At 42.5% G+C, this 22469-nt stretch overlaps 1 protein-coding gene across 1 annotated transcript in view; it reads left to right on the forward strand.

Moving 5' to 3' along the window:
* AK5 (adenylate kinase 5) overlaps nucleotides 1–22469 on the forward strand; it is a 236776-nt gene that overhangs the window by 194176 nt on the left and 20131 nt on the right. Inside the window, exons 11-12 of the mRNA XM_032629168.1 lie at nucleotides 12138–12301; nucleotides 14760–14876. Of these exons, the coding sequence (XP_032485059.1) occupies nucleotides 12138–12301; nucleotides 14760–14876 (281 nt within the window). The remainder of the gene's footprint in view (nucleotides 1–12137; nucleotides 12302–14759; nucleotides 14877–22469) is intronic.

Consider the following 22469-nt stretch of genomic DNA (forward strand, 5'->3'; position numbering starts at 1 on the left):
CTAAATTTTTTGCTTTCATTAAAAATGCTGTGAGTATCTATGTAACTAAAACATGATTTTCTCCCCTTAGGATAAATCCATTGACCTGAAAACTTTTAAAACTTTTGACTTATATTACCAAGTTGCCCTTTAGAAAGTTTCTACCAATTTTATATTCTCATCACAGTGCATAAGACTTCCAGTTTCCATGGTATGGCCCAAAATTGAACACAAAACCCCAGATGGAATCCAACTAACATTCACTGCAAATGTCCCTAACCATCTTAAATATCCTCACTTCCTTTTACAGTACAAAAATAGACCGCAAGCACAAATATTCTCCAAGTTCCCTAACAAAGACAAAAACATAGAAGGGTAGTGTTGGAAATGACCTTGGAATTTATCTAGTCCAACAAGCTCATTTTCATATGAGAATACAAAAGCCCAAAGAGGAGAAATATCAAAGCGGACAGATTCCCAACAAAAACCAAACCAGAAAATCATATGTAGAAAAAAAAAGCTGCAAAGAAATAAAACAAAATATATTTTTGGCAGTTACATCTGGGGAGTGAGACCATGGGAGATTTTTCTTCTTTTCACTTTTTCAAGTTGTCTAAATATTCAATAAGGAGCATATATTTCTTGTACAGTCAAGAAAAATTATTTTATATAAAAGAAGGGAGGTGGCGCCAGCCCTGGTGGCGCAGTGGTTGAGAGTCCGCCTGCTGATGCGGGGGACACGGGTTCGTGCCCCGGTCCGGGAGGATCCTGCATGCCGTGGAGCGGCTGGGCCCGTGAGCCATGGCCGCTGAGCTTTGCGCGCCCGGAGCCTGTGCTCCGCGGCGGGAGAGGCCACAGCAGTGAGAGGCCCGCGTACCGCAAAGAAAAAAAAAATTAAAAAAGATAAAAGAAGGGAAAAAATAGAGAGGAGAAGTTGGATCATAAATTGCCTATTATAGTCATTTAATGTGTGCCTAAGATCATAGTGTGAAGGGTCTACAAAACAAGGGAAAAGGTGGCTTGATAAGTTTAAGAATTTGGAAGAGGATGAGTACTCTAGAAGAATGAAGTCCAAGAATTCAGAGACCCAAACAACCAGAGCCTGATGAAGCACCTATTAGAAGGCTCCAGTCTGTAAGTTTGTTGAGTTGTGTCTGGAATAGACCCTGGAGATCTCCGGGTGAAGAAACAGAGGACAGGATTTTTAGTGGTATTTACTTGTGAGCAGTTTGGAAATCTTGTCTCTGTCCCTGTTGGGATGAGATGGGGTTGGGATGCTATGAGCTGTAGGAGCATCATGGGGTGTAAATGTTTAGGAATCACCATCATGGTGCCTGTGATTTCCTCTCCCCCAAGACCTGAACCTTCCTTGTCATCTGTCTACGTAAGAGCTAGAGTCATGGAAACCAGTTTCAGCGTCTTGTCTTAATTAGACATTTCACGTGTCTTGCTATGGCTGTGATGGTATTAGCTGAATGAATCGCAGAATCACGAACCATTACAGTTGTCAGAACAGAGATAAAATCATGTCTCCCAAAAGTCTCTAAGCTAATAACTGGTGGGGCCTGATAGATTTGACAGGTTTAACAAATAAAAATATGAGACACAATTAAATTTGGATTTTAGATAAGCAGTGACAGTGTTTAGTATAAGTATGTTTCATGCAATATCTACCGGACAGCCCGTATTTCAGCGGGCAACCCTAGGGGTCCATGATGAAAACCCATCTCCCGGTGACCATTCTGATTGACTGAAGACTGTACAGTGCTTTTCTGCACAGCAAGTTGGTCTGATTTCCAGAATGACCTTATATATGAGAGGCTATAGAGCTTAGTGGTTACCAAGGTACAGTTGGCCCTTGGGCATAGTTTTTTCATCTGTATAATAGAGTTACAAAGAGCACCTACTTCACATAGTTGTAAGCATTAAATGAATTATTACAAATAAAACATATAGATAGATACTTGTTATGGTCAAATATCAAGCCAAAAGCACTGTGAACCAGATACCTTTATCTGAATGGTCTGCAGTGACCTCTCGAACTTGTCTCTGACCCACTCTGTTGGTATAAAATCGTCCATAGTCCCCCTCCCGTTACCTCCAGCTCGATGCTGAGAAAACAAGAAGTTCCCTCATCTGCAACAGAAAGGATAGCCTTGCTTTTGATAAGGCAATACGGATTCTCATTAACCATTATAGCCATATATAACCAAAGTATTCACTCATGATAGAATCTTTATCTCAGAAAGAATCATTATCTCAGAATTATTACATTGTAAATATTAAAAGAAAGATCAACACTACAGACTCCCTGCAGTGACCACTGGGGCATTCGCAGCAAATGGCCTTCCTTAGATTATCTAGTCTAGAAGTTCATATCAAGCTAACCATCAGAATCACCTGAGGAAATTTTTTTAAGATCTTTTTTTATTTTGAAAATATTTCAAATATTCAGCAAAGCTGAAAGAATTTTATAGTGAACACTCGTAAACCCACTGCCTAGATTCTGCCATTAACATTTACAATAACTGTTTTATCACGTATCTTTCCCTCTATCCACCCCTTTATCCATCCATCAATACATCTTTTTTTCCTTACATATTTCAAAGTCAATTGCCAATATCTGTATACTTTCCCTGGGGAACTTTCTAAAACTATAAATTCCAAGGCCTCAACCCCAGAGGTTCAGAGATCTGCTGATTCAGCAACTTTTCAACCTCCCCAGGTGATTCTGAAGCACAGTCAAGTTTGGGAACGTATCAGTCAGAAGAAGCTAAGTTATGCTGTAGTAAGAAGCATAACTAAAAATCTCTGTGATGTAGAACAACAAAGATGTTTCTTCTTTTTCTTCTTCCTCCTCCACCTCCGCCTCGTCTTCCTTTTCTGGACTAATGCTATATGTTTGTCAACAGTTGACTGGGCTTCACTCTGGTAACCATTCTGATGGAGCCCCCACTATCCAAAATATTACTAGTTTCATGGCAAAGAGACACAGAAAACCATGCATTGGCTATAAGAACCTCTGCCTAAATATGACACACATCCACCTCTGCCCCCAGTTCATTGGCCAAAGCAAGTCACTTGGGGACTTTTAAGTTCAAAAGGTGGGGATGAGTAATATTTCCTCGGGGAGAAGCACTATTGAAGAGAATCTGGAATATTTAGGAAATGTAATATAAAATAGCACAGGAAAACACTAATTTAATCCAGACTCTGATTTACAGACAAGGAAGCTATAGCATCTGAGGAGACAGAGTGACTCTCCCAAGATCTTTCGGCTAGTTCAAACCAGGAATGGTCTAGAACCAAGGTCTCCTAACTCCCAATGTTAGGAGGCTACCTCCCTGAAGCTCCCAGATCATTCACCATCCATTCATTCAGTCATTTATTCATTGATTGATCTGATAACTATTGCGTGCCTACTATACACCACGTACCAATAAATAAGGCACAGTCCCTGCTATCAAGAAGTTCCCAGTCCCGTGTGAAATTCTTCCACATAACCTTCAGCTGACCCTATCACTGGCATTCTTCATCCTATTCAGCAAATAACCTGAAGCAGCAGTGCATTTCAGAACGAATAGAGATACTGTCTTTGAGGATAAAGATCTATTTTTCGTAACTGTTTCTGGTCAGAGAGAGCCAATTCCCAGCAACCCTGCTGAAACTCTGCATGGTGACACAGCTCATCCAAGATACAGGATATTTAAAGTGACTCACGGGCCCACAGTGCTTGAGGATCACTCCTAGGGCACAGTCGTTTCATGATGTGATGGCAGAATAGCTTTTCTCTTAAAGGAATCATTCAGTTACAAAAACCTGAACCCGATCTTGAAGCCCATTTTCATTCAGACAGAAAGAAATATTTCAAGAGGTAGAAATCTGATAGATTTTTAAACAACACTGAGGACTATCTAAAAATAGGATAGTTTGATTTACAGAAGATTTGATACCTTCACAGGCTGTGACTGTGAAGGCTGTCTTTAAAGATGTTAAAATAGTACCACAATATAAAATGATGTATCTAATCTTTGTAAAAGCACAGAATGTTAGAGCTGGGAGGACTTCTAGGCAGCACTAACACAAGCTGCCTCATTTTACAGACAATAATCACGATGTTTATTGAGTATTTCACCGTGCCAGCTACCGTTCCAAGCAATTTATGTGCATTATCACATTTTGTCCTCACAACCAATAGGCATTTTGATCACCTCTGTTTTGTAATTGAAGAGGTTGAAGCTCAGAGAGGATAAGTGACTCCATTAAAGTCATCTCACCAGATAAAGGTCTGGGGTGTGAACCTAGAACTCGATTCCTTTGGTCCAGGGTTCCTTTAATGGGAAAAGGAATATAGTTGTCACTCTTGTGGGGCCATAAGGCTCCTAGACATTGACTCTGTTCAACAATTGCCTGTGATACTTCGCAAGGTTCTGTGGGGAGACCAACATAAATAAAGCAGTTTCTACTCTCTGTGAGTTTCTGCCTGGCAAAGGAAGGGAGAGAAAATGGGCAAATTATGTGTCTGGAAATCAAGGGAAAAGAGAATTTTAAGATGTTTATCAGTGGTGTTAAATGCTACTAAAGAGTCAAAGACAGTAAAGACTAGAAGAAGGTCATTGAATAAGATGACAATTATGCAATCACTGTCGAACTTTAAAGATCAATTTCAGAGAGTGATGAGGGTAGGAGGTAGCTTGCAAGAGGCTAAGGAGTCAATAAAAGAGGAGGAAATGGAAATGGGCAGTTTCAGGCTACCGGGAAAAAGCGAAAGAATGTAAAGATAACTAGAGGATACAGACAACGGTGGAAATATTTTCATTTGGATGGGGAAGAGCTAAGCATGTTGTTTACAGAAGAGATGGTGCCAACAGAGAGGAATAAATTTAATGTGGACTAGAAAGAGAGGATCAAGTTTTTGGAGCAGGCAGGAAGAAAGGATCCAGTCACCATTAAAGTATTTACTATTTCAGTCACTATTATAATGTAGACAACTTATAAACACAGTAGACAACTGTATTTGAGGCAGTATGTTGGGCACTGTGGTAAGCAAAGCATACTCATATCCTGTAAAGTCTAATACGGAAGACAGACTTAAAGTAAACTACAGATGATAGATAGATAGATAGGATAGGTGATAGAGACAGTAGATGGGTAGATGATAGGTAGATATAGATGATGGTTAGATATAGATGATAGATAATTGATAGATATGATAGATGATAAGAGATAGGTGAAAGATATATACAATGGATATATAGATAATAGATGATAGATAGATTGATAGACAGATAGATAGTAATTATATTCTGTGAAAAATGCTATGGAGGAAAACGCTGAGGTGCTATGAGAGCCAAAGCAGAGAAGTTAGCCTTAGGCTGACTAGTTGTATAGCATCTTCCAAATGAGAGAAAGGAGAGATGGAGGACAAAGGATGAAGATACACATATTTTGAAAATGTTGAGGAAAGAAGATAATCTTCACCTTCTTAGTGAATAATAGGAAGATGTAAATGCCTGTTAAAAGTGAGAGGAATAAGAGTATGTTTGAGGATTTACGGACAATGGGGAAATATATTAGAATCCATCCTTGGACATCGAATTTGGTATCAGCAAAAGAAGATTATCTGCCAAGAAGCATTAAAAGCTATTATGAAGTTAGATAGAAACCCAGTTGGCTCGGTTTTCTGACCTTCGTATGGAATTCTTAGCTACCCAGAGTAGATGCAAATCAAGTAAATGGTGGGTTGGGCAGAGAGCAGGCTGGTGGTTCTCATCACAGGCACAATAGAATTCAAAGGGTGCAAAGGATTCAGAGTTACTTGAAAGGGCCTGGTGTCCAGCTGGTCAGGGAGGTGAGTGGAGCCCGAAGGGAATGGACCTACTTGATGAGGTCACAGTGAGAACAGAGAACAAGTTGAGAAGAAGTGAGGTCAAGAGAAAAGAGCCAGGGAGAAGAAGAAGACGCGAGCAGGGTGGGAGGACAGACCCAAGTAATGATGAACTCTCAAGTTCATCCAGATCAAAGGCGAGCTAAAAGTGGGTTAGTGATGAAGGTTATTGGTGCTAAAGAGGTTTAGAGAACAGTGAGGCTGGGGTGGGATGGGAATTAAGGCCTGCAAAGCTTTGTTGATGACATTAGAACCTGTAGAATGCTGTCCCCTCTGCTTTGCCTTAGAGAAAATAAACTTTATGAGTTTTCCAAACCAGATACATATATTTGTAAATGTACAGTCAAATGTGTGTGTGTGTGTGTGTGTGTGAACACACACACTAATATATATCTTAATTACCTGCAAGTGGTCTGGACGTCTCGGAGTGATGGCTAGTCCCCATACTTGTTGTTGGATTATGTTTTTTTGTTTGTTTTTTTTTGCGGTACGCGGGCCTTTCACTGTTGTGGCCTCTCCCGTTGCGGAGCACAGGCTCCGGACGCGCAGGCTCAGCGGCCATGGCTCACGGGCCCAGCTGCTCCATGGCATGTGGGATCTTCCCAGACTGGGGCACGAACCTGTGTCCCCTGCATCGGCAGGCGGACACTCAACCACTGCACCACCAGGGAAGCCCTGGATTATGTTTGATTCCAACCTTGATATGCTGGATGACACCCTGCAGATGTAACTCAGGAAGAACTAATGGGATGAGTAACCTCCTCTCGTTATAAGTAGCATTTATCAAGCACCAACTTTTTTTGGCAGAGAGATGTGACAAGGGAGATTTAGGACAAAGGGACAGATTTTAGAAACTTTTCGAATGTAGACTCAACTTTTCAAAGTAGCTTATTGACTGGTCAGGAATGGAAGATGAGGAGGAAGGAGAGCAAAGGTAGAATGAGGCAGAGAGTTGGTTCTTATTTCCCCCCATTTTACAGATGAGGAAACTAAGACTCAGAGAAGTTAAGACTCACCCAGAACCACTGGACTAGTAAGTGGTAGAGCCAGGGGTTATTACTCGACCCATCTGTCCTGTGCCCTTCCCAGTACACCATGCTCCCCGTCCCACCGTTCTCTGCAAGACCTTTTCACGTTCCAAGTCACTTTGCTGAAGATACCAAGCTCAGCCTTCTGCTCTTCTTTTCCACACTTCCCCGGTGTTAGCAAAGGTAATCATACGTGCTTTCCCCTGCCTGAGCGAGGAGTCCCGCCCAGCGCCCCTGCAGTGGTGTTGACAGGCCTGGCTTGTAGCCCCCTCACACTGCTGTGATGCTGGGCTCACCTGTCGGCTTCCCCTTAGAGGGTGAGTTCTCTGATGGAAGACAGGGCCTCTGAATCTTTTGATTCCCAGCTCTTAGCACAGTGTCTGACCCCAGTAGCTGCCCAACAGATGTTTGTCAAATGAAGAGCAGTATTAATAGGCCTCATGCTTAGTTCCAGGTTGCATGCTACAGTTAACAAGATAACAATAAAATGTCAACCAAGAACACTAGAGCCTGCTCTACACCATTACTATTCAAAACACTGTTAAGTGTAATAGAAACTTACCTCCATGCATTTGTTTGTATTTGGGATCCAGCTAATTATCAACCTGACATCAGTATTTACTTAGGCTTTCTTTCTGAGTGCAGAATGTGCTCTAACACACCAGCTTTGCCGTTTTGTTATTTTCGCCCTGAGGCCAGGCACCCTGCAAAGTCACATAGGAGGCAGGTCTTCTCCTGCAGAGCCTAGCTAATGAAACCAGGAGCTGTCCCCTGAGAGGACTGCCCCAGAAGATAAAAAGCACGCTGGAAAAGGTGGCTCAGGCGGGCATGCTCAGGTGATGCACCTTGTTTCACTTCCACCTCAGAGAACACCAGGTACCAAGGAGAATGCGCGAGGGAGAATCCAGCCATGGACCCTGGGCTCCCAAATCTCCTGCAGGCTCTTCTTCCCCTTCCTTCGGTGCAGCGTTAAGGGAAGAGATGCACTGAGCTGGACGTTCACAATATCTACACTTCTCACAATATAGCACCTTTGGCCTCACATGGAAAAAAATTTTAATCACGTTGGTTGAGAATAAAGAATTTTCACTTTTTTTTTTTTTTTTTGAAGGTTGACAGACCCTTTCGAAATGGAACCTCCTACCCCAGGCTGTCTGTGAATCACAGCACGCAGTATTGTGTATAGGTTTGTTCAGGGGTTGAGCCTTGAGTAGTGATACAGGAAAAATCAGTGACATGACAGTAAATATGACAGCTACTCATCTCTGTCAGCAGTCTCGTCACCAGAGAACACAGCCCACTTGTTCAGATACGTGGCACCTCGAAAGAGTTTTTCCCATGTAACAAATTATCCCAGAAGGATTTCAAGGCTCCATTGCTTTTCATTTAAAAGTCATAAGTGAAGGCCTCAAAGAAATGTCAGAGACAGTGTATGAAAATTCATACATCTCCTAGCAGTTTTTGTGCCTTCACGGCAGTGATAATAATCACTTTGTTCTTGGGTTTGGAGCCGTGGGAAGAATCAAACCATTGTGTAGATTACTTAAAATTCCGCTGTGCCTGCACCGTTTGCCCAAGAATGTTAAGGATTTGCAGCTGTCGCTCCCTCAAAAGGTTTCTAACTGGGGCAGAGGCTGCCGTTTCACACACAGCTGTGGTTAATTTGAGCTGAAGATTTTTAATTGCCTTTGTGTTGAGATTTATTAAATAACATTTTAGAGGAGCAAAAACTGTAATAGTCATATTAGTAGGTTGCTGAAGGAAGAAAATAATTGGAACGCAGCATTTTTGCCCTGTAAGCCAAGTCTGAAAATATCTTTCCCATGTGACTGGTTTCCAGCCATCCCAGCAAAAGAGTTTCTAGGTAAATCCAGCCACTGCAGGAGCCTAGCCCTTTGTTCCCCTTACTCCTTTATCTGGAAGCCCTTCTCCCCTGAGTGGCCTTCGCTTGTTTCCACTCTCCATTTCCATTATCTCAGGAGACAGGAGTCACAGTGCTTGGAGCAAATGTAGCATCAGCTGGCAATCGGCCGCTCCTGCTAGATGGTCTGCATTGTTTTTGCAAGCCTTTGTAACTGCTGTTTTCCTACTACATCTAGGCCATCCATGCCAATACTGTGAGGGGTCTGAACCCACCCCATTTGGCTGAGAGCAGCTGTATGGATGAGCAGAAGTCAGAAAACGTGCACCTTTCCTGGATTTCCTGCCAAGGCACAGGAGAGGGAGTGAGAGGCCCTTCTACTGATGAGGGACCACAACTAATGCCCCTCAAGAGGGGTCTTGCCAATTGTTCTGAGAAAGGAGTTTTGAATATGAAGAGAGGCCAGCCAGGAAAATTGCAGAACAAGTCGTAAATCCTCATTGCTATGCTAAAAACCTCAACTGTGTTTTACATTTCAGTTCAATATTTCCTTTTAACAGGGAATCCTCTAGGCATTAAGAAGCACCTACCGTGTACAGGTGCTGTGCTATAGGCACTGTGGGGCAGAAAGTCGAGTGGGAGACCTAGACCAAGCATAAGACAAGGCCAAGGGCACCCAAGCCCTGGTTACATCACTCACCCCAAGGGAGGTGAGGGGGGCAAGCTGATGCCAGAAGGGGACAGCACTGGGTCCGGGCCTAAGGGATAAAGGGGACCTTGATAGTTAGAGGGGGAAGCAAAAGCCTTCCAGGCTGAGGACCCGAGAATAGCAAAAGCACATTGCAAAAGCATATCTTGATGTCTATGGTTCCTTTTATATAATTTTCTCAGAATGACATAGTTATAGACAGATTTAGTGGTTGCCAGAGGTTAAGGATGGAGGGGTTGTGTGTAGGAGAGAAGTGGGTGTGGCTATAAAAGGAAAGCATGAGGGATTCTTGTGGTGATGGAAATGTTCTCTATCTTCATGGCATCAATGCTAATATTCTGGTTGTGATATTATGCTGTAGTTTTGCAAGATGTCACCAGAAGGGAAAATTGGTAAAGGATACATGGGATCTCTCTATATTATTCTTACGAATGTGAATCTGCAATTATCTCAAAGTAAAGTTTTTTTTAAAAAGTATGTCTTGGGCTTCCCTGGTGGCGCAGTGGTTGAGAGTCCGCCTGCCGATGCAGGGAACACGGGTTCGTGCCCCGGTCTGGGAGGATCCCACATGCCGCGGAGCGGCGGGGCCCGTGAGCCATGGCCGCTGAGCCTGCGCGTCCGGAGCCTGTGCTCCGCAACGGGAGAGGCCACAACAGTGAGAGGCCCGCGTACCGCAAAAAAAAAAAAAAAAGTATGTCTTGAGGAAGGGACAGTCTACAGTTGGACATAACAATGTTGGGTGAGGATAAGAAATGAAGAAAAATGCCGGAGAGGTTGGATGGAACTAGATTCTAGAAGCTAGAAATGCCACCCTAAGGAGTTGGGATTTCATTCTGTGAGGAATGGCAAGCCACTGAATGCTATGAGCTGGGCGGTGACATGCTTTTCGGGCACATCATCCTGCTAGCAGGTCTGCTGGACCTCAAAGCCTCACCCATTGCCCAACGCAGAGGCAGGATGGCTGCTGTACACCGAGAGCATAAGGACCTGAACCATGGAGGTGAATCTGGGTCCAGCAGCCACGAGAGGTGGGAACACCTCTGAGAGCCAGAGTCCAGGCTTCGAATCCTAGACTGCTACTTACTTGCTCTTGCCACCTAAGGCAGCTAACTTCTCAGTGCCTCCGCTTCCCCATCTGTAAAATGGGAATAATACCAGTGTCTGCCTCTCTTAAGATCATCTAAAATTAATATACACAAAATGCTTAGAGCAGTGACCAGTACAGTAAGCACTTGGCAAAGGTTAGCTATTATTATTTTCAAGATGTAAAAGCTTACAACTTAGCACCTAGTTGAACTTAGGGAGGGGCAAGGAAAGAGTCGAGATGTAATGTTCATCAAAGGACGATGGGACATCATCAGTAATAATAGCTAGAAAACAACAGAAAAATTCATATTGAGGGACATTCTATAAAATGACTATTTATAATCTTCAAAAGTGTCAGGGAAACATGGAGGAACCGTTCCTTCGGGAAGAAGGACCAAAAGGACATGACAGCCAAAGGCAGCACGTGATTCTGAACTTGATCTATCGGCTTCAGAAGACATTATTGAGATGACTGGGACAACGCCACTGAAATGTGAATGGGGTCTGAAGATGGAGTTATTTAGGAGGATGTGTTTGGTTCCTTGTCCGGAGGAAATGGTATTAAAATGTTCTGTAGCCATGAGGCATCAGGTTGGCCGCTGATTCTCAAATGTTTCAGAAAGTTCTTTGTATTCATACCTCTTCTGTAGGTCTGTGTTTGAAAATGAAGACAAATTTTTTCTTGAAATATAGTTGATTTACAATGTTGTGCTAGCTTCAGGTGTACAGCACAGTGATTCAGTTATATATTTATCTTCTCTTTTTCAGATTCTTTTCTCTTATAGCTTATTATAAAATATTGAGTATAGTTCCTTGTGCTATACAGTAGGTCCTTGTGGGTTATCTATTTTATATATAGTAGTGTGTATATGTTAATCCCCAACTCCTAATTTATCCCCCTCCTCTTGCCACTTTGGTAACCATAAATTTGAAAACAATTTATTTTAAAAGTAATGGCTAGCAGGCTTCCCAGGTGGCGCAGTGGTTGAGAGTCTGCCTGCCGATGCAGGGGACACGGGTCTGTGCCTCGGTCCGGGAAGATCCCACATGTTGCAGAGCGGCTAGGCCCGTGAGCCATGGCCGCTGAGCCTGCATGTCCGGAGCCTGTGCTCCGCAAGGGGAGAGGCCACAACAGTGAGAGGCCCGCGTACCGAAAAAAAAAAAAAAGTAATGGCTAGCATTTGTTGAACATTCACAGTGTATCAGGCAATGTGGTCCGTGCTTTGCATATGAGCGGATTCAGTGCCCCAGGAAACTTCTCTGACATGCATGTCTACCAAATTGGGATTGTGGACCCCTACTCTGCCCCCTGTAACAGCTGGAACTCCTCCCCACTACACCACCTATAGTGACTGCTGTGTTTTGTCTACAACACCATCTGCCGTCCATGGACAGTAAGCTTGTTGAGGGCAAGGTCTGTGTCCCATTCTCCACTGTATCCACAGCTCTGGACATGCTCCCGGTAAATCATCACTGTTCAGTCCATGCTGGTGGATGAAGCACTGAGGCCTGCTCACCATGGTGACTATAGCCCAAAATGAGGCACCAGATTTGGGATGGATGTCTGATACACGACTTCTTTTCTAGGTGGCCCAGGCTCTGGCAAAGGCACACAGTGTGAAAAGCTGGTGGAAAAATATGGATTTACACATCTCTCGACTGGCAAGCTCCTGCGGAATGAGCTGTCATCAGAATCTGAAAGAAGCAAATTGATCAGAAACATCATGGAACGTGGAGAGCTGGTGCCCTCAGTAAGCAACAGCTGCCTTCTCTGGCTGGGGAGAGATTTGGGAGTGTTGCAATTAATCTAAGCTTCTGAAACAAAGAAACCCAAAAACGACAATAGCTGTTTTTCATTTCTTTCTTATGTAACAGTCCAGAGGTAGGCAGGAGGTGGGCAGCAGAGACCCATCTGCCAGACCAAGTTGTCCAGGCCCAGGTTCCTTCGGTCTTGTTGCTCTGCCAGCCCCTTCAATGTTACCCTGTTTCATATTTTCTTCTAATATGGGTCCCTGCTTTAGAGTTAAAATCTTCAAAGCAGAAGTGAGCTTGGTGCAGCAGAACTTAGAATTAGAACCTACTGGAAAATAAAAAACAACATTTTGGTATAATGACATTAGCTTGAAATTTGGTATCTTCCCTGTGTGGCTGAAGTAAAGAATATCCCTTTTGGGCCTCCCTGGTGGTGCAGTGGTTGAGAGTCCTCCTGCCGATGCAGGGGACATGGGTTCGTGCCCTGGTCCGGGAAGATCCCACATGCCGCAGAGCGGCTGGGCCCGTGAGCCATGGCCGCTGAGCCTGCGCATCTGGAGCCTGTGCTCCACAACGGGAGAGGCCACAACAGTGAGAGGCCCGTGTAACGCAAAAAAAAAAAAAATATATATATATATATATATATATCCCTTTTATTTACCTTTTTTTGTTTGTTTTCAAGTCACTGTCCGTCTCTGAGAAGCTAGATGCCACTGGTATCAAAAAACATTCATCCCTTCCAGACTAGGTCCCACACTAGGCTCTGTAGTCAGGGCTCCTACAATGCAGCCCCTATTAGCTAACAGAGATTTATGCTTCCTCTTCAACCAGCTACAGTCTGTTTCCCACCTGGAAGCCAGAATGGTCCTCATGAAAGGAAACAGACCATTGCAGATGACTCTCAGTGGGCCTCCTTCTGCCCACTCTTTTCCCCATACAGTTTACTCTTTTCACAGCAGCCAGAGTGATTTCTTGAAAACGTTTATCCCCTTCCCCAGAAGCTTCCAACAGCTCCTCACCACACTTAGAATGAAATCCAGAGTCCTTCCCGTGGCTCTGGACTCCAGCTTGCTCTCTGACGCTGTTTCCCCACCACTCTCAGGTTTACTCTCAGCCAACCAGTCACTTCCTCATTGTTCCTCCCACAGGCCAGGCTGTTCCTGCCTCAGGGCCTTTGCACTTGCTCTTTCCTTAGCCAGAGCCCTCTTCCTTCATATATGCATATAGTTTGCTCCTTTACTTCATCCAGATCTCTACTTAAATATCACAATTTATCAAAGAGACCCTTGCTGAGCACCTCATCTAAAATAGCACCTGTAACATTCTGCTCCTTCTGTCCTGCTTTAATTTTGCTCCTAGTAGTTCTCTCTAGCTGATTATTTCTATATATTTACTTGTTCATCTATTATCTGTCTTTTTCACTAAAATGTAAGCTTCATGCAGATTTAATTCATTATTATCTAGGGATAGTTTCTGACCGCCCTTATGATGGCTGCATTCCCCAAGTCCCTGCCAAAAGTCAGAGGATGCCTGGGACCCAGAGAACACAAGGAATTCCCCCCAGTTTGGGCAGCTGGTGGCATTTTCCTACATCCATTCCTAAGCTTCCATGTATCCCTCCTTCCTTATTTTCCATAAGCGCAAGTTAAACCAAATTTTTTAACAAAGTGATATTGCTAGAAAGTGCTACTTCATATCTACTGAAAGTCTCCTCAAGGCGGTGTGTGTCAAATTTTATAAAATAGTTACTGCAACAAATCAACAGTGAAGCACATTTTATACTGTGTTTTGTCTAGTTTTAAACTGGCATTAGGCCTAATTCAAGGCGTGCTCCTGTATGAAATATAGCACTATATTTCACCTAACCTAAGATGTCATTATTTTTAGACACCTCAGTAAAATATAACCAATAAAAATATACCGGTAAGAAAAAAACACTATTAAACTATGACCCAGTACTGACTGTAAGGTACCTACCAATTCCATAAACATTAAAATGGGGGGAGGGTGAGATTTGGGGGTGATGAAATACAGTATATTGCTGCCTGCTGTTAATCTTTTTTAAACTAATTTTTATTGGAGTATCGTTGCTTTACGCTGCTGTGCTAGTTTCTGCTGTACAGCAAAGTGAATCAGTTATACGTATACATATATCCCCTCTTTTTTAGATTTCCTTCCCACTTAGGTCACCACAGAGCGTTGAGTAGAGTTCCCTGTGCTATACAGTGGGTTCTCATTAGTGATCTCTTTTATACATATTAGTGTATATATGTCAGTCCCAGTCTCCCAATTCATCCCACTCCCGTCCCCTTCCCTCCTTGGTATCCATAAGTTTGTTCTCAACATCTTACTGTTAGCTCTCTCCCTCCCGTGATGGGATGGCTCGGGAGAACTGTGCTGACTCCAGTGTTGTTCTGTGGAAGAGCTCGGGTCCTGACTGCTCTCCCTCTGCTCCAGGGCATCATTCTGGAGCTCCTGAAGGAGGCCATGGTGGCCAACCTCAGAAACACCAAGGGTTTCCTGATTGATGGCTATCCTCAGGAAGTGAAGCAAGGGGAAGAGTTCGGACGTAGGGTGAGTGTTGTTATGGGGATCATAGCAGAAGAAAAGTAGGGGACATCATCGAGGCCGGGGGATAAGTTCGAAGTCTATGCCTTCCTCAATTACATTAAATAAAACTTTCTATTACAAATGGCAGAAACTCAGCATGCATGCCAAAAAAAGGGTGGAGGGTGGGAATGCTGGTGCTGGATTTATGGGTTCAAGTAACTAAAACTTCCAAGAGCAGTTCACACTTGGTTGGATCCATGTATTCAAATTTGTTCATCAGTGATCTGACGTTCTCCATCTCTTGGATATTCTCTCTTTGCGTCGGCCTCATTTTCTTCCTGTTACAGGCTTATATTCTACCATCTAAGTGATCTCACAGAAAAGTGTTTCTATTCTCCAGCAAAACACCCAGGGTTTTGTTTCATTATCCTGGATTATCAGGTCCTGGGCTCATCATTGAACCAATCACTGTGGATATCCAGGAATATCCTGGTCCAGCCTGGAGGACTAGGGCAAGGATGGGAAGAAAGGAGGGAGAATGGGCACCACACCTGAACCATGAAAAGAAAGGGAAGGGAATTACCCAAAGAAAAATAGGATGCCCTTAGAAGAAGGCAAGGAGAAAGGTTGCTGGACAGGCAGAATCAGATATATGTACCCCTATGACCATCCCAGAATCAGATATATGTCCCACCCTCTTCACTAGGAGGCCACTCACAGGGGAACAGCAGGAAGTAAAAAATATTGTTCCTATCATTTATTGAGCCTACTCTGGGCTAAGTCCTGGGCTACACACTTTACACACATTATCTCTAATTTTACAAAGTCCAAGCAAGAGGGAAACAATTGTCCCCATTTATTAAACAAAGATTCCAGAGCCTACAAGAATTAGTATTTATACAGAGATCTCTTTAGACTAGTTTTAAAAACATTTTTATATATGTTATTTCATTTGATATATTTTTAATAACCTTTTAGATAGAGAGAGGAGGTATTTTCTTCATGGTAAAGGTGATGAGTTAAGCCCAGAGAGGTTACATGACTTGCCCACAGCCCCACAGCTAGTAAGTGCCAACTCACTGGTAAGTGACAACTACCGGTAGGACTAAGATTTGGGGGGGCCTATCTCCATCCATCTCTAACACTGCAACGTTGATTAGGGGTAATGGTACTTGTGTGTTCCCTGGGAATTAGTTTGACCTCCTTCTGAGTCTCTGTTTTAATTAATTTCCTTAGATGGTATCTAAATACTCAAAGGACAATTGCTCACCTTCCCTTGCATTTCCTATTTGCAACCAGAGTCAGAGAAGAAATTCCCTGGCCCAGCTGCCAAGGGTGGGCCCTAACCCCCGGGACTGACTTTCTGAATCTCAACTCAGGAGCCTTTATCAACAAGATGGGGGTGGGCAGGGAGAAATGGATTTGTGTGGCAGCACCTGGGACTGTGGCAGTTCCAGGTGGTTCCTGATGGGCACTCATGTACCAGAAATCTAAACAGCCTTCTCCCACCAAACAAACCACTTTAGGAGCTCAGACTTTTACATAATTAACCACTTTTTTACAAAATGGAATTGGGAGGGTTGTTCTAGTTTTTTAAAAAATGATGGTAATATTTTATCATGTTCTGTATATTTACAGAACATAAAATTTACCATCTTAACCGATTTTAAGTGTACACTTCAGTCATGTTAAGTGTATTCGTATTGTTTTGCAACCAATCTCCAGAACTCTTTTCAACTTGCAAAACTGAAACTCTACACTTATTAAACTCCCCATTTACCTGTCCCCCGCCCCCTGACAACCACTGTTCCACTTTCTGTCATTATGAATTGACTACTCTACGTACCTCACATAAGTGGAATCAGACAGATTTGTCCTTTTGTCACTAGCTTATTTCATTTAGCATAATGTCCTCAAGGTTCATTCATGTTGCAGCATATGTTAAAATTTCCTTCCTTGTTAAAGATGAATAATATTTTGTTTATCCATTCATTCATTGATGGCCACTTGGGTTACTTCAACTTTTTGCCTGTTGTAAATAATGGTGCTATGAATGTACACGTACAGATTGCTCTTCAAGACCCTGCTTTCAACTCTTTTGGGTATATACACAGAAGTGAAATTGCTAGATCATATGGTAATTCTATTTTTAATTTTTTGAGGAATCAATACATATGCATACATACTGCCAGCCATAGTGGCTGCACCATTTTACATTCCCACCAGCAGTGCATAATGGTTTCAGTTTCTCTACATCCTCGCCAACACTTATTGTCTGTTTTTTTGATAGTAACCATCCTAATGGGTATGAAGTGGTATCTCATTGTGATTTGGGTTTGCATTTTCCTAATGATTAATGATGTTGAGCATCTTTTCATGTGCTTGTTGACCATTTGTATGTCTTTTTTGGAGAAATGTCTGTTCAAGTCTTTTGCCCATTTTTTTAACCAGGTTATTTGGTTTTTGTTGTTGAATTGTAGGAGTCTGGGGTATGTTCTGGATTTTAACCCCCTATCAGATATATGATTTGCTAATATTTTCTCCCATTACATAGGTTGCCTTTTTACTCTGTTGATTGTGTCCTTTGAGTCACAGAAGTTTTTAATTTTGATATAATCCAATTTATCTATTTTTGCTTTTATTTCCTGTGCTTTTGGTATCATGTCCAAGAAATTATTATCAAATCCACTGTCATGAAGTTTTTTCCCCTGTTTTCTCTTAAGAATTTTGCAGTTTTCACTCTTACATTTAGGTCTTTAATCCATTTTGACCTAATTTTTGTAAGCAGTGTAATGTAAGGGTCCAACTCTATTCTTTGCATGGAGATCACCAGTTGTCCCAACACTACTGATTGAAAAGACTGTTTTTTCCCCATTGAGTGGTCTTGGACACTTTTCAAAAATCATTTGACCGTGTATCCGAGAGTTCATTTTTGGGTTCTATATTATATTCCATTGGTCTAAGTTACTGACTTTATGCCAGTACCACACTGTTTAGATTGCTGTAGCTTTGTAATAGTTTTTAAATCAGGAAGTAAGAACCCTCCAACTTTGTTCTTTTTCAAGGTTGCTTTGGCTATTCAGGGTCCCTTGAGATTCCACATGAATTTTAGGGTGGATATTTCTATTTCTGCAACAACAACAACAAAATGTCATTGAAACTTTGATAGGGATTGCATTAAATCTGTAGATCACTTTTATAGTATTGACATCTTAACAATATTAAGTATTCCGCGGATTGTCTTACATTTTGTTTATTTTGATCTTCCAGCCAGTGTCCAGGCTGTAAATAAGGTTCCTGGGGATACTCTTGAACTGAGGAACAAGGGCATCTTTCCTGCACCACCTCTGAATTAGGACCTCTGCAAGGCCGAGGGTGAGGGGAGATCCAGAGAAGAGGAAGGGGTGGTCGGGGCCCTTTAGGGGCTCCCTGCTTATTAGAAATTGGCAGTTGTGTGAACACGCCATTAAAATACAAGAGGGCAAAACCTTAAAAGAAAAAGAAAAACACACACACACACAAGGGAGATGAGCGCTCACTGCTGCCAGTCAGCAATGTTGATTGAGGTTCAGGCTTCAAGGTGGCAGCCCCCCACCAGATTATCCCACACTTGACCTTGCCCGTGAACTTAAGGTCCGAGAGTCCTGGCAGGGTCTCTGGGACAGTCCGGAAAGGTCACAAACTTGCTTGGAAGTGCTGGGGAAAATATCCTTTTCAATGTCTTTTTTTTTGAATTGTTCTCAGTGGTAGTAGAATATTCTTTGAAACCCCCAAATGGCCAAGTGTGATAAATAAGGTGTAGGGTAAAGATAAGCATCTTTTTTGTCAACTACTGTGTGCAAACAACCACAAAATTATGATCTTTGTTCTCCTTTGGGAACTTTTTAAACTGGGTCTGAAGGCAAATATCTGAACTTAGGCCTATGGGGTCCGAACTGTTTGCAGCAGTGACAGCACTATTGCACTCATGTACAGCCTCCCATGGTGACATCTTTAAAGTGCATCACTTACGCTGTCTGGAGTCAAAAAAGCTGGATGTTCACCTTGGTCATAGATTAGTGTGACCCTGGGCGTGTCACTCAACTTCAGATTCCTTCTCTGTAAAACAGAGAAAATAATGTAGCTGCCAAATCCTATTTAGAGGGTTTTGTGAGCATCAAATGATGTAACACACATAAATGTGTTTCCTAAGGTATAAAAGGTTATAAAATATTATCTACTTTAGGGTCACCCATTTTTCAATCACATTTCATTCAAGCCCATAAATTCCTGCTCCGTCATGCCTTTCTCCTTTGCTTATAACCCAGGATGGGTGAGTTCAGGACTCTAGATGGCCAACCAGTCTATCCCTGGCCTTTGGGTAAATATGAATTCAAATCATCCATACGATCTTCCTAAAGTAAAGCAAAACTTCCTCCCCCACTGTGGGTCCCATTCAGACAGGTTTTAGAAAGTGTCAGATAAGAGGCTTAACTAGAACTTTGGAGTGAGAAAGAGTCATCAACATGATGACTGGATAGTTTCAACCAATGCTAAAATTCATGACGCACTTCCAAAAATATACAAGTGCCCCTTTCATTTATGAACTGGCGACCTTCAAGTGAGATGTCTACGAAGACAGTCTTTTGCATTCTGCTGGAAGGAGTTTGCAAAGATCAAGCGTGATCTTGATTTGTCCCTGGGTACAGCAATTTAGAAGATTCTAATATCAGTTTGGCTTGTGTGCAAGAGAACACATCCAGCCCTCCAAAACAAGCACTGCTTTAAACCTGACCAGAACAACAAAGATGCTACAAACACGGAATGAGCCGCTGTTGATTCATTTATGCCCTGAAGGGATGCAATCATTTGTACAGCCCCGTCCAAATTACAGGCAAGCATTTCATTTGAAATTTGGCAAAGACAAATGCAGATGTATGATTTTCCCCAGATATTCAGAGTAAAAAGCCTGGCTGAGAGCACAGTGAGTGTTTTTTGTGTACCTGTCAGGCCTGTGACTCTGTTTGAAGCCCATTCAGGCTTACAGATGGTTTTCCAGCCCATAGATGCCTCACCAGCCCTTCTGTATCACAGAGACTGATGTGTGTCTGATGCTTGGGACCATCTATGGCTGAAAAAAATCCAGTTCAGTTAGTTAGGCTGATGTTTTTGCATACTATAGCTGATTGCTCTGAGAGGCAGGTCCTTTGAGGATCTGCTTGGCTACCATACACAACACCACTAAAGACCAGGTGCAAACTCATGTCCACAGCTTAGGGGTAAGTCTGTATGTGCTTTCTCTATTACCACCCTATCTTCTGTTCCCAAGCCTACTTTTCCCCCCATCGAATTAATGATCTGTGCCTTCAGTATCCAACATAGTGTGCTAAGGAAGGGAAGGTTGTCACTGTGTGTGTGTGTGTGTGTGTGTGTGTGTGAGAGAGAGAGAGAGAGAGAGAGAGAGATGGAATATGAAGGAGGAGTTGGGGTTTCTGACCACCATCCCCAGCTCCCACCCCATTTGTGAACCCCTGGTTATAGTCACTTCGTGGCACAGGCCTGTATTTAGAGCCTGGCTCTATAAGTCCAAGACAAGTCATTTGACTCTACATAGTTCAATTTCCTCTTCTATAAAATATAGGTGGAAAATAGCTACCTCTAGCCATTAAAAAAAAAAGAAAGAAAGAAAAGAAATCTTGTCATTTGCAACAACATAGATGGATTTAGAGGGTATTTTGCTAAGTGAACTGAGTCAGACAAAGACAGACAAATACCTCATGATCTACTTATATGTGGAATCTAAAACACCAAACAAACAAACCAAAACAAAAACAAACTCATAGATACAGAGAACCAACAGGTGGTTGCCAGAAGGGAGGGAGTGAGGAGTGGGCAAAATAAGTGAGGAGGATTGAGATGTACAAACCTCCAGTTGTATAGTAAATAAGTCACGGATATAACATACAGCATAGGGAATATGGTCGGTCATATCGTAATAACTTCGTATGAGGACAGATGGTAACTAGACTCATCATGGTGATCATTTCATAATGTATGCGAGTGTTAAAGCATTATGTAGTACACCTGAAAGGAACATAATATTGTGTGTCAACTATATTTCAGTTAAAAAAAGAAAAAATTGCTACCTCAGTGTTTGCTGGGAGGATTGGCTGAAATCCTTGAAATGTGCCTTATATATGTATAAGCCTGCGTATGATGTTCAATACATTGTTATGGTTTTTTTTTCCAAAATTATGTATATTTTTTCTGATTATAGAAGTAGGAATTATATAGATATGAGACAATACAGGAAAATGTAAAACAAAGACTAACCAACCACCCAGAGATAACACTCTGATGTCTGTTCTTCTGGCCTTGGTTCTACCTATCTTCGTGCAGTTAAAATCGTACAGGATACATAACTATCTGAATAATAGCTGTTATTTTTTGAGCACTTAAAATGTGCCTGGAACTGAACTAGATGCTTTACCCGTGTCATCGTATTAATCTTTACAGTCCTATTCAGGATTGTATTAATTGTATTAATCTTTACAGTCCTATTCAGTAGGTATTATTATCGATTATTTTCATCTCAAGGAGGGTGTGTGCTTAGCCTGACTCCCTGGTGTGAAATGGAAACGCTTTCCTGTGTGAACCCAACATTTCAGCAGCCAAGCTAAACACATGTTAACAGGAGTGAAATGCAGGGGTTTGCTCTTGCCTTTTCCTCCCAGAAGCCTCTTAGCTGAAATTCTGCCCTTAGCCTGACGATGCAGATGCGTTTCCTGGATGTGTGGATAATGACAGTGTACGGCTCTGCCTGATTGCTCTGAACTGTCTCGTAACACTGTTCAGCTATAGAATCAGTGAGTCTGTTTATAAGTGCATTCTAATCTTTGGAATGAACTCTTAGCAAAAAAAAAAAAATGTTATGAGTCTGGCCAAGGAACTTTCTAGTTGGTGTGTCCTAGTGGTTTGGAATTGTGGCAAGCCTTGGGACCACCTTGGGATTTTCCACTTGAGATTTTCCACTCTCTTCTTCCAACTTCCGGTTCATTGCAGAACTTTTGAGCTATGTAATGGCAGCACCAGGGCAGACGTTACGGTGGCGATGGGGTGGTATTATTATTATTAGGGTTGTGTGTTCAGCAATGCTGAAATAACCCCATCACCCCTCCTCTACTGAGGTTCCCCAAGGGGATAAAGCTCAGGAGTGAGAGCAAATGGGAAATAGGCCTGTGGCTCTGTTTTTAGCCAGGCCTTACCTCCCAGTGCAGTGAGGCTGGTAGATGCGCTGGAGTGTATGACTTAGGCTAAAAGCACGGGTGGGGCCTCTGACTCTTTCTAAATTCAAATCTGACCAACAGGGGCTTTTATGAAGTGCAAAGGGATGAAAATGAATCTTGCCAGGCCCACATTAAATAACATTATCTCACATTTATGCAGTGCTTAAAATGGGCCATGTATTAACTCATTTAATCCTCGGCAGCCGTCCTATGAGGCAGAAACTCTTGTCATCCTCATTTAAAATGAGGCAACTGAGGCACCCAGAGAGAACAAGAAAGCTGGTACTCTGAACCGTCGAAAGTTCCTGAATGGCAGGACCCTGCCCACTGGTAATATGGCCTAACCCGTGTC

This window comes from Phocoena sinus, chromosome 1 (genome assembly GCF_008692025.1).
Source record: "Phocoena sinus isolate mPhoSin1 chromosome 1, mPhoSin1.pri, whole genome shotgun sequence".
NCBI classification, from domain to species: Eukaryota; Metazoa; Chordata; class Mammalia; order Artiodactyla; family Phocoenidae; genus Phocoena; species Phocoena sinus.